General features: G+C 38.0%; 1 protein-coding gene across 2 annotated transcripts in view; it reads right to left on the bottom strand.

Moving 5' to 3' along the window:
* LOC113640721 (protocadherin-9) overlaps positions 1–18,564 on the bottom strand; it is a 248,476-nt gene that overhangs the window by 168,649 nt on the left and 61,263 nt on the right. The window contains exon 3 of one of the 2 annotated variants that reach the window (XM_027143330.2): positions 3,281–3,322. The exons of the other annotated variant lie outside the window; for it this stretch is intronic. Coding sequence (XP_026999131.1) covers positions 3,281–3,322 — 42 coding nt within the window. The remainder of the gene's footprint in view (positions 1–3,280; positions 3,323–18,564) is intronic. 2 annotated transcript variants of the gene reach the window in all.

Here is an 18,564-nt window from a genome sequence, read left to right as displayed (position 1 = left end):
GAACTCATGAGTGAACAACTAATAGCAGCCTATCAAGTAAACACCTGGAACATCTGGATGAATATACCATCACCTGAGAGAATGAGGGAAAAGTGAATCCCTTAGTTTAAACCTGAATAAGTGGATGAACGAACACCTCTGTGAATATATGAGTGAATAAATGATAGACTGAATAAATAAGTAAACACCTGAGCAAAGACTCTAGTTAGTAAATAAGTGTATATAAATAAAAATAAAAAATGTAAATAAATAAATAAATAAATTAAAAAAAAACCACTGAATACTACATGAAAACATGAGTGAGCAAATGTATGAATGAATAAATGAATGGTTGAGTCAGTGAATAAACACCCGAGTAAGAAAACAGAAAGAACACCTGTGTAAACACTAATATGTATGAATGAAATATTTGAATGAACGAGTGAACAGCAGAGTGAACAATGAGTGAATGAATAAGTAAACACACGAATGAATGAGAAAACACAAGCGAATGAATACATACCTGAGTGAACAAGTAAACACCTGGGTGAATACATAAACACCTGGGTGAATACATAAACACATGGGTGAATGAATGAATAAATAAACAACGGAGTAAAGAATTAAACACCAGTGAATGAGTAGATACTATGTGAACAGAAGAAACACTAAAGAACATAATCTTCCAAAAGAGTTAAATAAAGCTGGAAGAAATAAAGTAAAGAATGAAATAAAAGGACAAGTGGAGAGAGAAGAAATGAGAAAGAAAAAGAAAGAAATGGAAAAGGGATGATCGGAAAAATGAATGACAAAAGAATGAAAATGGATGAAAGTTCAAGATTAATATTTAAAAAAGAAGCAGCTTACAGGAGCAAAAACTCAATGAAAGAAAACAGATTAAGAACATGAAGAAAAACAAGTAGGAATATAGGACAAGAGCAGACAGAAGTAAAAAAAAAAGGAAAACTCTAAGAACGAAGATAGAACGTGTGAAGATGAAAAGATGAAAAATCGACCAGAAAAGAAATGGAGAAAGAAAAACAGAAGGAAGGTGAAAAAGGATGAAGAATTGGACGACAAGAGAGACTTGGCATCTGCAGGATCTCTGTCAGCTTAATTGTGAAATGAATTTAATAACTCATGGGAAATTATCAACACCGACACATGCCAACCACTGAGAACACACACACACACACACACACACACACACACACACACACACACACACACACACACACACAATAGCAATAATCCACTTGTTTCATTTTGGTGTAACAGATAAAATTTCATTTACTACACCGGTGGGCCTTCAGCACCATTTACCTGTGTGTGTGTGTGTGTGTGTGTGTGTGTGTGTGTGTGTGTGTGTGTGTGTGTGTGTGTGTGTGTGTGTGTGTGTGTGTTTTGTGTACTTCTGTTATCACCTGACCTGTTACTGAGCTGATTCACTAGAAAAAAATGACACTATTACTGCAAAACTGAGTTTTGTGATTGTTCATCTTGATCGTCTATCATTCCTCCCCTCTATTTTTTATCCTTTCTTCAGTCTCTGGAGATCATTCTGAGATGAGTCGCATAGACACTAAAACATCATGATTGTTTACAAAAAAATACACTACATTACATTTTTTATAGTTTACTAGAGTTGAACATTTGATGGACCTTACTGTTATGGACCCAGGACTGTCAATAGGAGACCAAAAAAGGCGGAGCTTCAGTCATCTACATGTATGATGTATGCAGTTAAAAACAGTGAAGTACATTGTTTCAGTCACACAGTTTACGGTGCATGTTTGGGAGCAAATTTTTTGGCGTGAAACTAAAAATAGATGGCTAAAAATATCCGATTTACTAATTTCCGAAAGAGATTAAACGATACATCTGATTAACTAGCTCATTATCGTTATCAACATCACCGCAAACTGAAAGAAAACTTCTGAAATTTGTGCTCTGCGGATGTTATCAATTTGTTTGTGAAATGATATTATAATTCCATATAACTGAAGCTAATGCTAACAATACATGTGCCAAACTTTGAACCATTCAGTTGTCCCACAACACAGCTAGCGACAACATGGCTAAAACCTGCTACACTGCTGCATGTTAAAGATATATAATCTGAGGTAAAAATTGCAGTCTATTATTATTAGAAATAAAAAAATCGTATTAATGAAACCCAGACTCAAAAAACAACGGCAGCCGATGTATGATTTGACATGAACTGTAAGGATATTAGATTAGCAACCTACTGTAGATATTTTGTCTCAGAACCAAGCTAACCAAGCTACATGCTAAGTGTTTGTGTGTTTTTGAAACTAAATCAAACCATCAAAGCAACAATTCATAACGATATCTCTCCTAACGGATATAGAAATGTCCTTGGAAACTCGCCATTAGTGTTGTTTTGTCTCCTTTATCTGTTTTTGTTTACGCACTTGCATTGTTTTGTCTGGTTTCTACTCGTATGTGAGTTGACACCTTCCCACAGACTGATCAACATCCATCATCCAATCAGATCAAAGGAAGCTAGACCAGATTTTTCTTAAGCCATAGATATATCATTCCTGTGCTGTTGCCTTTGTACATCTAGTGTGTCGTTGCGTTATGCAGTTGAGTTGTCATCATGCTACAGTACATACAGTTTTGAGATTGTATTTAATCAACACTTTTCTGAGCAATCAGTGTGGAGAATTCAGCAGCACTGTAACAGAAATATTCTAACCTACTGAGCTGCTGAACTTGTGGGAATTGTTAATTATGTTATGAACACGGAAAGGTTTAAAAATAATAATAATAAAAGAAATTAAATGATAAAGTAGTTGAAGTACGTTTGGTAAGAAATTAAAGAAAAAAAAACTGAAATATTAATAAAAAGAAATTAAATAAAAAAGGAGTTGATGCAAGTTTTATAAAAATGTAAGAAAAAAAATACAGAAATATTTTAATGCTAAGTTAAACAACTGTGTAATTACATCCAGCTTATTTAACTTCCCTGCTTCACAATTTGTCCTCCTGTTAAATAAAGGATCAATAGCAATTATCATCTTTGGGAAATGACGGATTAACACTGGATATCTGATGAAATAAAAACAGTTCCTCATATTGCACTCGAACATTTAATTCCATGATCAGACAATAATAGATCTCATCTCCAATCTATTTATCTTGGATGTCACACAGGCCACACTGCCTCTTCTAATAACAACTAGAAGACTGGTAATAAAAAGCTGGGGCTAAAAGGTTAACGACGCTCCAATGGTTACATGATTAGATCCCAGATCTAATAAATTGTTGGACTTACTTTATCATGTTTCCAGAAAAGTCTCAGAATAAACGTGAATCTCTGCAGGTGGAGAAAGAAACAAACAGTGTGGGAACAGGATATTCTGATAAATTTCCAAATTTCTAGTAACATATTAAATGAATAAATCACGACATGGTCATAAGAAAATAAAGACAGGGAAGTTGAAGGATAAGATGTTGGCCAATTGATCAGAAGGTCTTGTGTACAAATCCTACCACTGCTTGGTCCTTAAGCAAGGAACTTAATCCTCACCTTAAGCAGTTTAAAATAGGATGTATGTAAATCTCTCTGGATGTCAAAAATGTAAGCAACCCTGTGCTTTATCCCTCTTTTTTTCCACAGCAAATGATTTATTCATTTATAAAAGAATGTCATACTTTTTTATCCATTTATAGTTAAATTTAAAGTTGCAGAGCATCCGATTAGACTCTTTTATCACATACAGTAGTTCAAAACAGACATTACTTCATCAGACTTCTCTCTCTCTCTCTCTCTCTCTCTCTCTCTCTCTCTCTCTCTCTCTCTCTCTCTCTTTCTAGAAGTTAATAAAAAAAAAGTAGAAAAGAAAAGCTTGTCTTCTCTGTCCTGAAGATGTCAGAAACTTAAAGCTGCCTCTTTAATAAATGTTAAATAATTGATTTTTTTCACATCAGCAAAATTGTATAAATTTTTCTTACATAAAAATAAGGATTTATTATTATTATTATTATTATTATTATTATTTATTTATTTATTTATTTTTTTTTTTACTGTAGAAACAATGCCTTATTACAACACAGACATTCATAAAAATTAAGCACTACCATCAAAACCAAGCTACAAAATTCGTTAACTGACCCGGATCGAGAATTCCCCAGCACTGAAGTAATGACAATTGTTGATTACAATGATTATTAATATTACGGATATTAAAACAATCACAGCATTACAATATCGGAGGAAACCGATCCCTATCATTTGGAACTAGTCCTAGATACTTTCCTTCCACTGCAGCTTTATATAAATTGAATTCATAATCCGAACACCACGGGCAGAAAGCAGGATGTTGTTGTTGCTCTCTTTTATCCTCAGGAGTGCGCATTTAAATCATAACACCCCATTTAACCTATCTTCTTCCCCGTCTGCAAAATATTCCCTCCTCTGCCCTTTTAATTGGTCTGTGGTTTGAGCACAAACTCCCACATATGCACAAACACACACGCACAAACAACACAAACACACGTGCACCTTTGTCTAATCATTATCAAGCCCACGATCTCTTTATCACTGTCAATAAATCAGTTTGTGCTTATGGAGGATAACAGGCTTCGATCCAAGGTTTTGTCTTATCAATCAGAATCAGAATACTGTATTAATCACCAAGGGGAAATAGGGTTTGTTACCACAGCTACAAATCACTGAAATAAGAATACAAAACATAGAGACAAAGATAATATATAGGATATTAAAAAAAAAAAAAAAAGGATTTCAATAACTATACAGGTGAAGGTGTATTGTTGCAAAATGAGATGAGGAATTATAAAGTCCAATGGACGCATAGGAACGATTGCGACTGAACGCACTCCTGTATCTTTCCAGGATATCATGGAGCGAATGGAAGATGTTGTCTGAGACGGTTAGTAAACTGTAGAGCTGCAGGCAACAATTAATGAGAAGAAAACACTCCCTCCCTTAGTCACCCCATTTCCCCTGAACTCTTTCTCGCTTTCTTTCTCTCATTCTTTCTTGCTTTCTTTCTGTCTCTGTCCCCGGCATCTGTATGTGGGTGCAGCGGTGTGCATCTGGAACAGCACTAGGAAATGGAGCGAGAGAAGGCGGGATGGAAGGGAGGGCGTCTTTCAGGACGACAATCACTGGAGTGTATCCTTCAGCATCTCACCCACTGCACAGACGAATGAACACAGACCCAGGAAGAAAAGGATGGGATAAACCACTGAAACTCTGCTTATCTGTGTGGAGCGGGAGCATTTAAAGGTTCTGCAGTGGCTAAATGCTAAACCGCTTAACCCTTAAAACCCAGTGAATGCGACTGTTTTACATTTCCTCGAAAGACGTGTGACACAAAACACATTTTTGATAGCTACATGTTCACATCACAGAGCAACAATTACAAACTACATCCTATTTAATGCACTATATGCAAAATATTCTATATTTACTCATTTTAGCACACTCGGTATACCAAAACACAGCACACAACCCCCGGGTCACGGACCGGTACCGGTCCGTGGACCAAATGGTACCGGGCCGCCCAAGAAACAGTAAATTATTTCCATTTTATTTACTGTGGTGTATTTCTCTCGGGTTTGTGCGACTTTCCATGGACGTGAGATTAACCGGGGACTGAGAGACGTCACCTAAAGCCGCACCAATACCGCGCATGCCCAAAATATCATGATATCGGGCCGGGTTTTAGGTGACGTCTGGAGCTGAGCGGCTGCGAGCGGCAGTGGCGTTGTAGCTTTGGTGGAGAGAAGGTGTGTATCGCTCTTCTCTCTGTTCACCGGTACTTTGTCATGTTTAACAGTGCTTGGTGTACGTGTATATTGTGTTTGCTCAAATTTAACCCACAAATTAGCAAAAATGTGTACGGAACAGACGTCGTTAGAAAGTTAGAAACTCTGCCGGTGTTCTGGATTAAAGTCATGGCGGAATACCCTGAGATTGTCACCACAGCACTTACATCCCTATTGCTATTTCTGACCTGCTATCTGTGTGAAGCGGGGTTTTCTGCAGTGACGACAACCGAAACGAAACAACGGAATAAACTGGACATAAGCAACACACTTCGGGTGTCATTGCCACCTATTACCCCAGATGGAACCGTCTCGTTGCAAAGAAACAAGCTCAGGGTTCTCATTGATTTAGTGAGTTGATTGTAGTGAGTTGAAAAGGCATGTTTAAATACAATTACATTAAAATTATTAATTTCAATTTAATTGTATAGCACCCACCCCCCACCCCCAGCGGGCCGCGGTAAAATTATCAAACTTTGACCGGTCCGCGGTGAAAAAAAGGTTGGGGACCACTGCCATAACACATTATACACACACACGTATTGAGCACTACTTTTCTAATATGGAGCCATTTTTAGATTCAAGCCTTATTTACCTGCATGAGCTTGGGACTAAAATAATACACCTTACACACTAGCTAGTACATCTACATCTAGTCCGACACTACATGTCCAGTACGGAGCCGATATTAAGCACACATTTGTCTGTACTTGTAGATTAGATTGTACTACTACTATCTAGTACACTAGATTTTACATATGGGGCTGTTTGGGATATAAAATAAAAAGACCTCATGCCAAACAGAGCATTATTTGTCCGATCAAGAGCAACTCCGGATTATTTGTAGTATTATAATCCATAGTGGATAAAACACTGGATCCTACCTTGCATGTACTGTAGTGAACTTTAATTTAAACATGGAGCAATTTAAGATTCAGCCATACTGGGAATCAATTAAACATCCTATCTAGTGAAATAGTGATAGTGATAGTGTTCGTGACGTGACATACGGCTAAGTACGGTGACCCGTACTCAGAATCTGTTCTCAGCATTTATCCCATCCAAAGTGCACACACACAGCAGTGAACACACACACACACCGTGAACACACACCCGGAGCAGTGGGCAGCCATTTATGCTGCGGTGCCCGGGGAGCAGTTGGGGGGGTTTGGTGCCTTGCTCAAGGGCACCTCAGTCGTGACCGGCCCGAGACTCGAACCCCCAACCTTAGGGTTAGGAGTCAGACTCGCTAACCATTAGGCCACGACTTTAAAGAAATATAATATCTAATATCTAACAGAGTCTGATTTCCTAATGCAATAATTCCAATCCCCATTGTACATGCAGCATATAAGCAACAAAACAAGAACGCATAAAAGAACATTCTACATGATGTCTCGGTGCCCTACACAACCATATGTCCAATATGCAACAATCTCTGATTCCCTATTACCTTTATTACTGCACTACTTTTAGTGTGAAATAATCGTTCTCACACACTATCTAGCACACTACAATATATCAAATATAAAGCCATTTGAGATTCAGGCCTCATTTCCCTTTATTAACACACTAGATCATGTAGTGCACTATGTAAGGTATGAACTAATGGATTCTACACCATGTCTAGTGAAAAACTATTTCAAAGTCAGCTCCAGGTAGTACATATGGATTAAAAAAATGAAAGAAATGGCTTCTGGATTCTAAGAAGTGCATTGTTTGTGTAATCAAGTGCAATTTAGGATTCATCTCGGTATTCTGTTTAGAAGTGTACAAGGTATGTATGAAATAACAGCTTCTACATTGCACCTAGTGCACTTTAATCCTACGATGGAGCCATTCAGACTGTACACTGTATAGAGTCTGGTATAACTCTATTTATCTAATTGTGTCTAATTTGGTGTTTTGCTTCCACCACCTATTATTAGTGCACTGTGTACGGTATGCGACGAACTAATTTAGTGCACGACGCTTTCGATATGGAGTCATTCGGCTTTCTACACTACATAGGATATGATATATTGGCATCACCCTAGGAAGTGCACAATATATCAAATAGAGTGCGATTAGGGAGCTCTGCTCACTACATAATTTTCTACAGTATTCAACAATTACAAACTTCAGCATGGTCATATTTCAGCACCGAAGGCTGTAATAAACACCACACTGCCTCTGAAGAGTGATCATCGTAAATGTAATTATATTTTAGTAGATTATATACTTCATAGGGATGGGTTTCCTTTTGAGTGTGCTGATAAGGAATATCGGCTCGGCAGAGGTCCCTTTCCGATGGGCGACGTAAAAGAGGGGTACTGAGAAACTCGGGAAAACAACAGATGGACTACAGGCAGTAGTAACTGTAGACTTAGTAAGTGAGCTCTACATATACGTCACTGTCCATAATGATCAGCAAAGAATAGAAGCTTATATATATATATACATATATATATATATATATATATATATATATATATATATATATATATATATATATATATATAAAACATCACAGTGAAATTCTTTCTTCGCATGTCCTAACTTTGGAAGTCGAGGTTAGAGTGCAGGGTCAACTATGATACAGTAGCCCAGGAGCAGTGAGGGTTAATGGTCTTGCTTAATGGTCCAACAGTGGCAGTTTGGCAGTGCTGGGAATTAAAGCCTGATTCTCTGATCAACAGCCCAGAGCCTTAACTAATTGAGCCACCACTGCCCCAGAGTAGACTGCTTGACTGCTTGTATCCAATAAACATTATATACAACTCTCCAAATTTTCTATCCAAATAAAATGGAAAGTGTCATGTGTCATATTTGTGGTACCTGGCAACCCAGGACAACAAGTTAACCCTACATTTAATATTATAATCCTTTATTCTTTGTATTCTAGTATTCATCTTAGTTGCATGTCTCCTTTGAGTTTCTTTGTTTTGCTTTTTTTCTTTTCTTTTAATTATTTCTTCAGTAGAAAACGGTTTTCTTTGGATTTTCCTGCACAAAAGTTTCCAGAGTTTTTAGAAAATGGTGCAAGAATTTAAAAAAAAGGTGGTACAGTAAGTGTGTTTCTGTGGGTGGAACTTCCTTGTCGATGAGAGAGTTCAGTGCAAAATGATCACACTAGTTCCAGCTGACAGGAAGGCTACAGTAATGCGAGTAGATTTTGGAACAATCTAATTAATTTATGCAAAAAATTGCATACTGAAAAAAAAAAATTGTTAAGAATGAAATATTCACAACCCTGTATAGACTGTAAGAAGCAAGACGTTGAAAGTTTGGGAATATAATTTTTTTATTGTTTAATCAATAAAGAGTAATTATATGTTTTTATATGGATCTATAGCTGGATATACTGTTTTAAAAATATAGTTTAGTTTTTCAATTTAATAACTAATAGTCACATTTCATGAATGCATTTCATCTAAAAACAAAGATTTTCTAACATGAATATAGAATTGTTTGCACTTAAAGGTGGGGTCTCCGTTGTTTGAGAAATGCTTCAGAAAACCGAGTCGGGCCGACAAACAAAACAAAAACAAAACTAACGTGTAGCCAATGAGCAGAAAGGGGCGGGGCTTGTCAATATGGGCTGAGAGTGTTCGGTGCGCATGTGTGACATTAGCAGTAAACGGTTTTAACATTGACATGGAGGATAAAAACAAAGAAAGAAAGAGAAGAAAGACTTACGATAAGGCAAGAAGTAGGACGTGTTAATATAGGATCAGCTTTCCAGCTCTGGAGAGAACTGAAGGAGCAGGAAGTTGGCCACAGATTCACAGGTTGGAGTTTCCCGAGTCAATAACTCCTGTTTTGCTTTGTTACACAGAACTAATACTGTATAGGCCATACTATGCATGATTATGCTTGTGTGTCATTTTTGCTTGTTTGTTTATCTGCAATCGTATCGTTCTTCCCTTCAGCTATGATAAAGACACATTTCTTTCTGTTAGTTGCCTGGGTTACGTATGTATGTGTGGGCGGAGCTATCAATACAGGGGTGGGACCCATTTGGGTTAGGGGCGTGTTTGTTTTGGTGATTTTAAGGTAGAGTTCACTTGTAAGGTTTATAATGGAAATTGTCACGTATACTGTATATTGAAGACCTTTTAACTGGTGCTGTAGATTCTCGGTTTGAAAGCAACAGTTTATTTATTTATTTATTTATTTATTTATTTATTTAAATCAGAATTATTGACACCCCCAAAAGAAATCCTATCAAAATAAGTGTCTCTAACCTTGTTAGTCGTGACAGAAAGAAAATGAAACACAACTCCAGCCGGACAAAAATTTCCACAAATATCTGTGTTACCATTTAAATAGTTTATACAATGTCCCTTTATGTTCGAGCTTAATATATCATTCAGTAAACATATTAGTTTTTCATAAATCAATATAAAAAATGGCTAATAAATGCAAAGGTGAGGTAAGTTTAGACTAAAACTATTTGAAACCCAGATTCTACTTTTGTTTGCAATTTATCTGTCTTTATATCCTAGCACATTATTAATTATTTAATCACAATTAATTCATGGCCGAACCTGAAAATAAAGCAGTACCAGATTTTTCAAACAGCCAAAACAATGGATTTGTCTCGTTCTGAAGTAATGTATTCTCGAATATTAATTATCAACAGAATAACTTTCTTTTATTATAGCTTTTGATGAATGGTGAAATAAAAACAGTTCATTGTGAGTGGACGCAGCCTTTTGGACCCGCCTGTATGATTTATAGCAAACATAAAGGGGACAGACCTGCCATATTAATCATGTCGTATAGAGGGCACAAAGATAAATGGCTGGAGGAGAGAGGGGGGCGCTAAGTTTAGTCAGAGATAAAGAATATCTGAATGTCTGAGCATAAATGTATTTCTGTCGCTGTTTGGTGTACTTTCATTTCCAGACAAGAATCCCACACTGATAAACAATAGATTAGATAATAGATTCTTGAATAATACCAAACAGTGTTGTAGAAATCTGATCTTGGAAGTGCACTCAGAATAAGTGCACTTGTTTATATCAGATATAAACGGCGTAAAGGAAATAGCTGATAAGACAACAGAGGCAACAGCTTCATCAGTCTAAAGGGCAACACGTCCCTCTGAGGGTGCGAGTTTGTGTGTGTGTGTTTGTGTGTGTTGAATGGCATCCTCAATCATCCCCCCTTTCTCTGACACCTATCTATCCGTTCCACCCCATAAAACCCCAGTCTCTGTTTAAACACACTTTACAGATGAGCCACCGGTGCATGATGGGATGTCGAGACCACCCACTGAGAGGGTTGTACAATCTGGCTGTGTCCCCAGTGCTACTATTCATCCCCAGCCAATGTTGTTTACCACATGGATGGTCATTTGAAGTCTCTTCCCAATGCTAGAACACTCTGATTCCTTCCTAATGAAGCAGCTTTAGTTATTTTATGCTTAAGTGCCTTTAGATATAGCCTTATTTGTAGGATGATGGTGAGCATAAGTATTACCCATAATTCATTAAGAGCATACATCTGAGTTTTCATTGATGGATGGCTCCAAAGATGTGAGCTATATATATATAGGAAAAGATAATTGTGTGATGAAATACACCCTGAAAGCAGCTAACGCGTTCCAGTTCCAGTTCCCAATTCTGATTGGTCGGAAAGTTTGATTCATACACTATTGTACATTATTATTGAATACAGTAATGTTTATTATTATTGTAACATCTAATTCAAAGGAACATATATCCACTTTAACAAGAAAAACTGAATTATTAAGTCTTATTATATTTTCCAGTGTGACGAGGAAACAAATTTTTATTATCATAATATAATGATAACAGAATCTTGCTGCTCTTCAACTTATAGAAGCTTTTATTATCAACAAAAATATATTACACATTGTATATTAAATTATTTTCTTTGCATATCCCAGCTGAGGAGTTTGGGGTCAGAGCACAGGGGCAGCTATGATACATTACCCCTGTATTGACCAACAGTGGAAGATTGGAAGTGCTGGGACTTGAACACCGACCTTCTGTTTAACAACCCAGAGGCTTAAAATGCAACTATCTCTCCATCCATTTATTATGCTAAGTAGCCTACAGCTAATGTCTTTGGATTGGTGGAGTACCTGAAGGAATCTCACATGCATGTGAGGGATGTGATAGTGTAGTGGTTAATGCGTTGGACTAATGCTTGAGATTGAACCCAATGACGACCAAGCTGCTGCTCCTGGACCCTTGAACAAGACCCAGAATGCTTTGTTGTGTAAAAAAAAATAGATGTGTAATTTGCTTTGGGTAAGGGTGACTGTTGCAAACATGCTAATCACTATAAATATACAAAAAAAAAAAAACTAAATAAAAAATATTCCTAAAATAGGAGGCACTAGAAAGAAATACATATTCCTTATTCTTTTCCTTTGCACTTCAGATAACATAATCAGAAGGCTCTGTATTTCCATCCCCTTACAGAGGAATTTTACAAGGCCATAGTATATCTTTTTATTATTATTATTTCTAAAAATAAACACTTTATGTTTTCAGCTATAAGAGTAAATTAAATAAATAAATAATACATTAAATAAATTTGACTAATTTACTAATTAGGTTAAACCTAAGTTGAATTTATTTTCAGTTGTAGTTTTTCCTCAAAACATTCAATATCATAATACACGTGCTGGTAAATAAATAGATGAAATGTATAGCTTGGAATCATAGCATTCTTGTAATATATTATGAATAAACCACACTGCTGTTTCATTTAGTAAATACAAAGCCTTCGAAATACAAAGCGCTTGTAATGTAGAGCCCTGGGAACACAACGTTGACCTCAAGTCGTTCATATAGCAGAGTTACATAATATAATGTTGTTCTTCAGGGGAAAGCACTCTATAAAAAAAAACAAAAAACAAGCTGACCACATATTTCAGATTAGAACTATAAAATTCACAATCGCTTTATTATTCAGAGAGTGTTTGCTGACGTTCCGAGACCGTGTGCTCGTGCTCATGAAGCAAACTAATAAATCAAAAATTCAACCATAAAATTACACAGCCTCTTGCTGCATCATTGTGAATAAAGATGCTATTAAGAAATCGAGAAAGAAGCTATTTAGAGATCACAGACAGTAAAAATCACAAGACTTATAATGTCGCTAACTCACCTCGATGCCGTTTAAAGCCTTGTTTCATTTCTCTGTCTCTGCTGAATACAACCACAGCAGACTGGCTGCAAAACCGAAAATGCCCTGAATCCACGGCTGCAATCTGACACAAGTAAAAGTATTCATTTTTCAGTATTAATTAATTTGTTGGGTTTTTTTTTTTTTTTTGCCTGACTCCTCTAAAGACATGACAGCTGATGGAATTGTGTAACTTTACTCCGCTAGCAAGTTAACACCCTCGCTCATTAGCATGAGCGTAGCATCGTTATAGCAAGAATATCAAAAATGAAGCCCGCATCGCATTGCAATAGGAAGGAAGGTCTATGGTGGGCAATAGATTTTGGGGAAAGATTTTCACACTTTTGAGATAAAGACCACAATTTAGAAGATGGTTGTCATCTGAGCTTGGGAGTCAGATCTAGAGGTAGCCGAGCTGAAGATGTTGAGGTTCTCTTTAGGAGTGAGAAGATTGGACAGGATTACATGAGTACATCAGAGGGACAGCTCATGTTGGACATTTGGGGGACAAAGTTAGGGATTAAGATGGTTTGGACATGTTCAGAGGAGAGAGAGTGAGTATATTGGTAGGAGAATGTTGGACATGGAGCTGTTAGGCAGGAGGCAAAGAGGAAGGCCAAAGAGGAGGTACAGTATATGGATGTAATTAATGAGGATATGAAGCTAGTGGGAGCAAGTATTGAGGATGCAGGAAGATAGGGATAAGTGGACAGAGATGATTCGCTGTGGCGATCCCTGAAGGGAAAAGCAGAAAGAAGAAGATGAAGAAGAAGAGGAGTTGTCATCTGAGCTTGGCCAAATTTAAAGGCAGCAACTTAACTGTCCTTCTTGATATCTGCAATCCCACATTTCTGGTCACAAGACCAAAGTCTTATAACATTTTCTGACAAACCTGGAGAGTTAACTTTGATTAAGATCATTGTACTCTGAGCTTGACTCCATTTGAAGCCAGCATCTATACTGTCTTTCTTGGAATTCTGTTCACAAGACCAAAGTCAATTTGACAAACCTGTAGAGCACACTGGTGGTCTAGTTCAAGTAGAATTATTAGATTAAAGTATCTCAGCAGGTGGTTTCTGGACTGTTCATCGTAAGGTTAGGAGTCAGGTTCCCTGTCCTGTCAAGCCGCTTCTCCATCCTTTAGCAAGGTCAAGGTCGCCCCTTATCTGTTCAGGTTTGGTTGCACAGTGGTGGCTCAGCAGATAATATAATGAACCTCTGCTCAGAAGGTCATGAGTTCAAATCCAAGCTGCCACTGCTGAGCACTTAAGCAAGGCCCTTAACCCTGAACTTCTTTTTTTTTTCTATAAAAATATGAGCTAAGTTGCTCTGGACGAGGTTGTTGTAAAATGTTAATGGAAAGATCTGCCTAATGAACAACGAGGGGCTGTTGAAGAATGAAGAATTTGTAAGAATGCTGCTGTTATCCTTCACCCCAGAATGAGCAGTTAGTTTAGATCCACAAGGGCAAACGGTAGGATCGAAACATCTCGAGCAACACAAATATCTTCCCTAAACACTTCTTCTGATTTTACATGTCAACAATAAACATAGCAAACACGACAGCTACAACTGATTATATCATGGAGATGGAGAAACCAGTTGCACCAGCACCATTATACAGTAGATGGTGTATTGTGCAAATAACTTAACTTTTTTAGCCAGAGAACCAAAAATGGAGTAAGAAACAAAATATATAAAAAAAATGTGAAAGTAGATACTCAGGGCTTTGAGGTTTCTGCCTAGCCTACTAGCTGCAATACTGTATATTCAAAGAAATGGGCCATATAAGCGCAGAAAGTTACGTTTTGTCCACACGAATGTTTCTATCGTCAAAGTAAATGGTGATATCAAACCCATTTCTGCTTTCTGTGATGCAGCAAGTGCTTGTTCAGAAGCATTTAAAATTTACAGGTGTTATCTTAAACCACTAGAATTCTTAAAAACAGAGGGAAAAACACACGTCTCACACTGAAAGCCTGAGTCTTGACTCATTTTAGATCAGACTTGGCAGGCATAAAATATTCATTTGTTCATACAGATTTCTATTGAACTGGTTGAATGGAAAGCTATTGTACTGGTAAAAAGAGTTATTCTGTCCATGAAAATTAAAGAATGTACATCATATGAGAATGTTTCCTGTACTATAGTGTCATCTCTGTTTACATTAGATGAATAGCACTTATGTCTGAAGACATTTACCATATATAACAACGCTCAAAAAATACCGGAGTATGTGTGGCAGCCATCTTGCATATGTGTAGTTGTGCTAGTTACTAAGAAATAGTAACTAGTTACATTTACTAGTTACTTCATTCAAAAAGTAACTCTATTACTTTGTTGATTACTTACACCAAAAAGTAACGCATTACTGTTAAAAGTAACTTTTTAGTTACTTTTTTAAAGAACGTTCTTGAATGTTCCCATTAATGCCCTTTTATGTGTTATGGTCTATACAAACACAACACTGTGTGTTGATCTGTCCCTGACTAACAGTCCGGTTAAAACCTAGTCACTGTTGTCTGGCTGGAGGGGCTTGACTCACTTCGAGTGTGTCCACCGACACAGGTTTAGCTTCTAGCTTCGTCGAGGCGTGTAGTTTCTACCTCCAGATTGGAGTTGCTGTTTATCGCAGTAGATAGTTCCTTCGAACCAGAAAGACACAGCTTACATCTGACTAAAAGGTTTTTGTCTTTATGCTCAACTAAAGTGTAATAATGAGTATATTTCCACATTGAGAAACTCGTCTTGCTCTCGCCATGACACGCCGTTACTGCCGCATATACATGAATAAACGGAAACACGCCCACGGTGCGGCGTCCTCGTGTTTACAGGTTGGCATCCACCGATACTACAATGCGTCGCTGCTGTAAACAGGTTAGTCTGTAGGCTACACTTGAGCCAAAATTATTTAATTTCAATAAGTAACGAACAAACGCACCGTATGGTAACAGTAACAGAGTTACTTTATTTAAAAAGTAATGCGTTAGAGTATTAGTTACTGTCAAAAGTAACTGCGTTACAGTAACGCGTTACTGCCCAACACTGGTAGTTAAAAAGAAGTATAATGATTTGTGGTATAGTGAGTAATCACACTATATGATGTTACCCAGAAATGGATGGGTTCTTTTGAGTCCTTGTGCTGTCTTAGCAAAGCTCGCTATTACCTCTGGCTAGTTCGTTAGAAAAACGAAATCTACATCTGGATTTCTGTAAGCTGCTTTGTCACAATTGTTAAAAGCTCTATACAAATAAAAACTAAATCGATTGACACACCAAATGTGACAAAGGTTTATTTTTGGTTAAGGTGCAGCCTAATTAAACAAGGACTGTTAAAATAGGTGGTTACTTAAGGCAGTTGATCAAGAATGGAATATGGTTAAATTGCTCAAGCTCAACAATTCAATGACACAAGTAGGTGATCACATCCCGGGTCATTAGGGGAAGTCAGCAAGGTCATGCTGGAAACGGTAATGAAACGCAGGGGAGTCGAAACTGGAGCAGCTACTGTGTGTTTGTGTGAAGCTCCGAGCGACTAAACCTCCTGCCTCCATCCTCTCTTCCTGTCCTCCGTTAATTTTCCCTGGTGACTCGGAGCTATAAAGCAATCAGAGAGAACGCACAAGAGAGAGAGTGTGGAGAGAGAGCCAGAGAGAGAGTGAGAGAGAGAGAGAGAAGTAGATGTGTGCCCTGGAGCAAATGAAACACTCCCGACTCCACAATCGATGACACCATCATCTCCTGCTCCAGATAATGATATCTGGAGGTGCGAGAAAACACAGAGTGTGTGTGTGTGTACAGGATATCTCTCTTTTCTGACTCCGCTGCAATCATACTCCATGCACAGCACCTTAATGAGGACATCTCTTTCTGCCACCTTCCTTTGTGTCGTCTTTCACTTTCTAATCTGTCCATCCTGCTCTTCTGCTATCCATCCATCCATCTGTTCACCTCTCTTCCACACTCCGGATGCCATGTGTATTTCCTCCGTCGCATATTCTTCGCGATGAGCGTAAAGCAGTGAAACGTGACGCTCTGATAGATACGAGTGTCAAAACAATATGACGACCGAGAGCTTTTCAACCTCCCACTTGACCTCACTTCCTCCATCTCTTCATGTGCCCTCATCTCTCTCTCCCTTTCTCTTTCTCTTTCCCTCTCTCCAGTCGATGGAGTGCTTCGGTTTTCAGAAGCACCACTACAATTACACGCCTTTGTCGAGTGGCAGCCGCTTTTTAGTTTCCACTGGAACTGTTGACACGGAAACATTCGCGCGAGCTAAATTTGATATGTATATAGAAATATATATATAGAAATAAAAGTTTTAATAATTTATGATTTGTTGGGGAGGTGAGCAGAGGTACATCTAAATTCACTATTGCCCCTTTTCCACCGAGGCAGTTTGAGTGCTGGTTCGGAGCCAGAGCCTAATTTAGAACCAGTTCTTTCTGTTTCGACCGCCAAAGCACCGGCTCCGAACCAGGAAAAGCGGTTCTTAAGTAGCACCAAAACGTTGCTGGTCTACACTTAAGAACTGCTTGCGTCAGGAGCTGTGGGCGGGGCTGTGGGAGGGGCTACTGTTAGCGAGTTTGATAACGTACCTTAAGTATACTAATGTTTAATACATTTTTACTTTACCGCGATATGATACATTATCAGCACACATGATAGTAAGTAGCTACATGCTAAGGCTAAATGTTTTTCTGTGTTAATGATAAAATAACGTTATGTACTTTATCGATTACAACCTGCGTTTATACAGATTACATGGAGCTGCACGTACACGTTTTATTCGCCGCGTTTGGATGCCAATGGAGGTTCGCAAAGCCATGAGCATTAACAGTAAAGCAACATCCGCCATTGTTGTTGTGTTTGTGTTTGCCGCTGCTGTGCTAAGGTTGCTGTGACACGTGACCCGTATACATTGACGTCACACTCGGCACTGTGATGGCTCTCTAGCCGGTGGAAAGGTAAACCCGTTCTTAGAAGGTTCGCCAGTGGAACCAACTTTGAACCAGCACCAGCGCTAGCTCTGAACCAGCACCCGGTTCTTTCCGGTGGAAAAGAGGCATATGTGTTTTCTATCCATTGAAAAGCTGTTTTTCTAACTGTGAACTCCTCAGAACTTGCCCGATGAATGCTTCCTTATCGATCCCCATTCACACCATGCCTCGGTGTTACGGGAGAAACAGGGGCGTGTGTTGGGATTTGAGCGTTCAGGATTTAACGAAGAAGCTTCTAGAAACTTCCAAACATACCTTAAAGCTCCCAGGACCAAACTGAGAGCCTGGATTTATTAATATATTCGAATAAATGACAAAAATCTAGTGCATTTTATCGTAGCTAAAACTCTGCAGTTCCAAATGCTTTGCATCCAAATTGGCGCTGATTTATTTGAACTCTGTTGGTGTACAAACATATGTTCTCTTGATAACACCTACTGTGAATTACTAGCGTGAATCTTTAATTCAGAAACGCCAACTGAGCACCAAGGAAGTCGCACAATCACTGTATCACCTTATTTTAAAGATCAACTAACGTGTCATACAAATCGATTCTATTACATTAGACTCTATTTTCTCCTCCGTAATGTTCCTACTCGGTTCTATTGAATTCTAC

The sequence above is a fragment of the Tachysurus fulvidraco genome, chromosome 5 (genome assembly GCF_022655615.1).
Source record: "Tachysurus fulvidraco isolate hzauxx_2018 chromosome 5, HZAU_PFXX_2.0, whole genome shotgun sequence".
Classification (NCBI taxonomy): Eukaryota; Metazoa; Chordata; class Actinopteri; order Siluriformes; family Bagridae; genus Tachysurus; species Tachysurus fulvidraco.
This window is presented reverse-complemented; position numbering and strand designations above follow the sequence as displayed.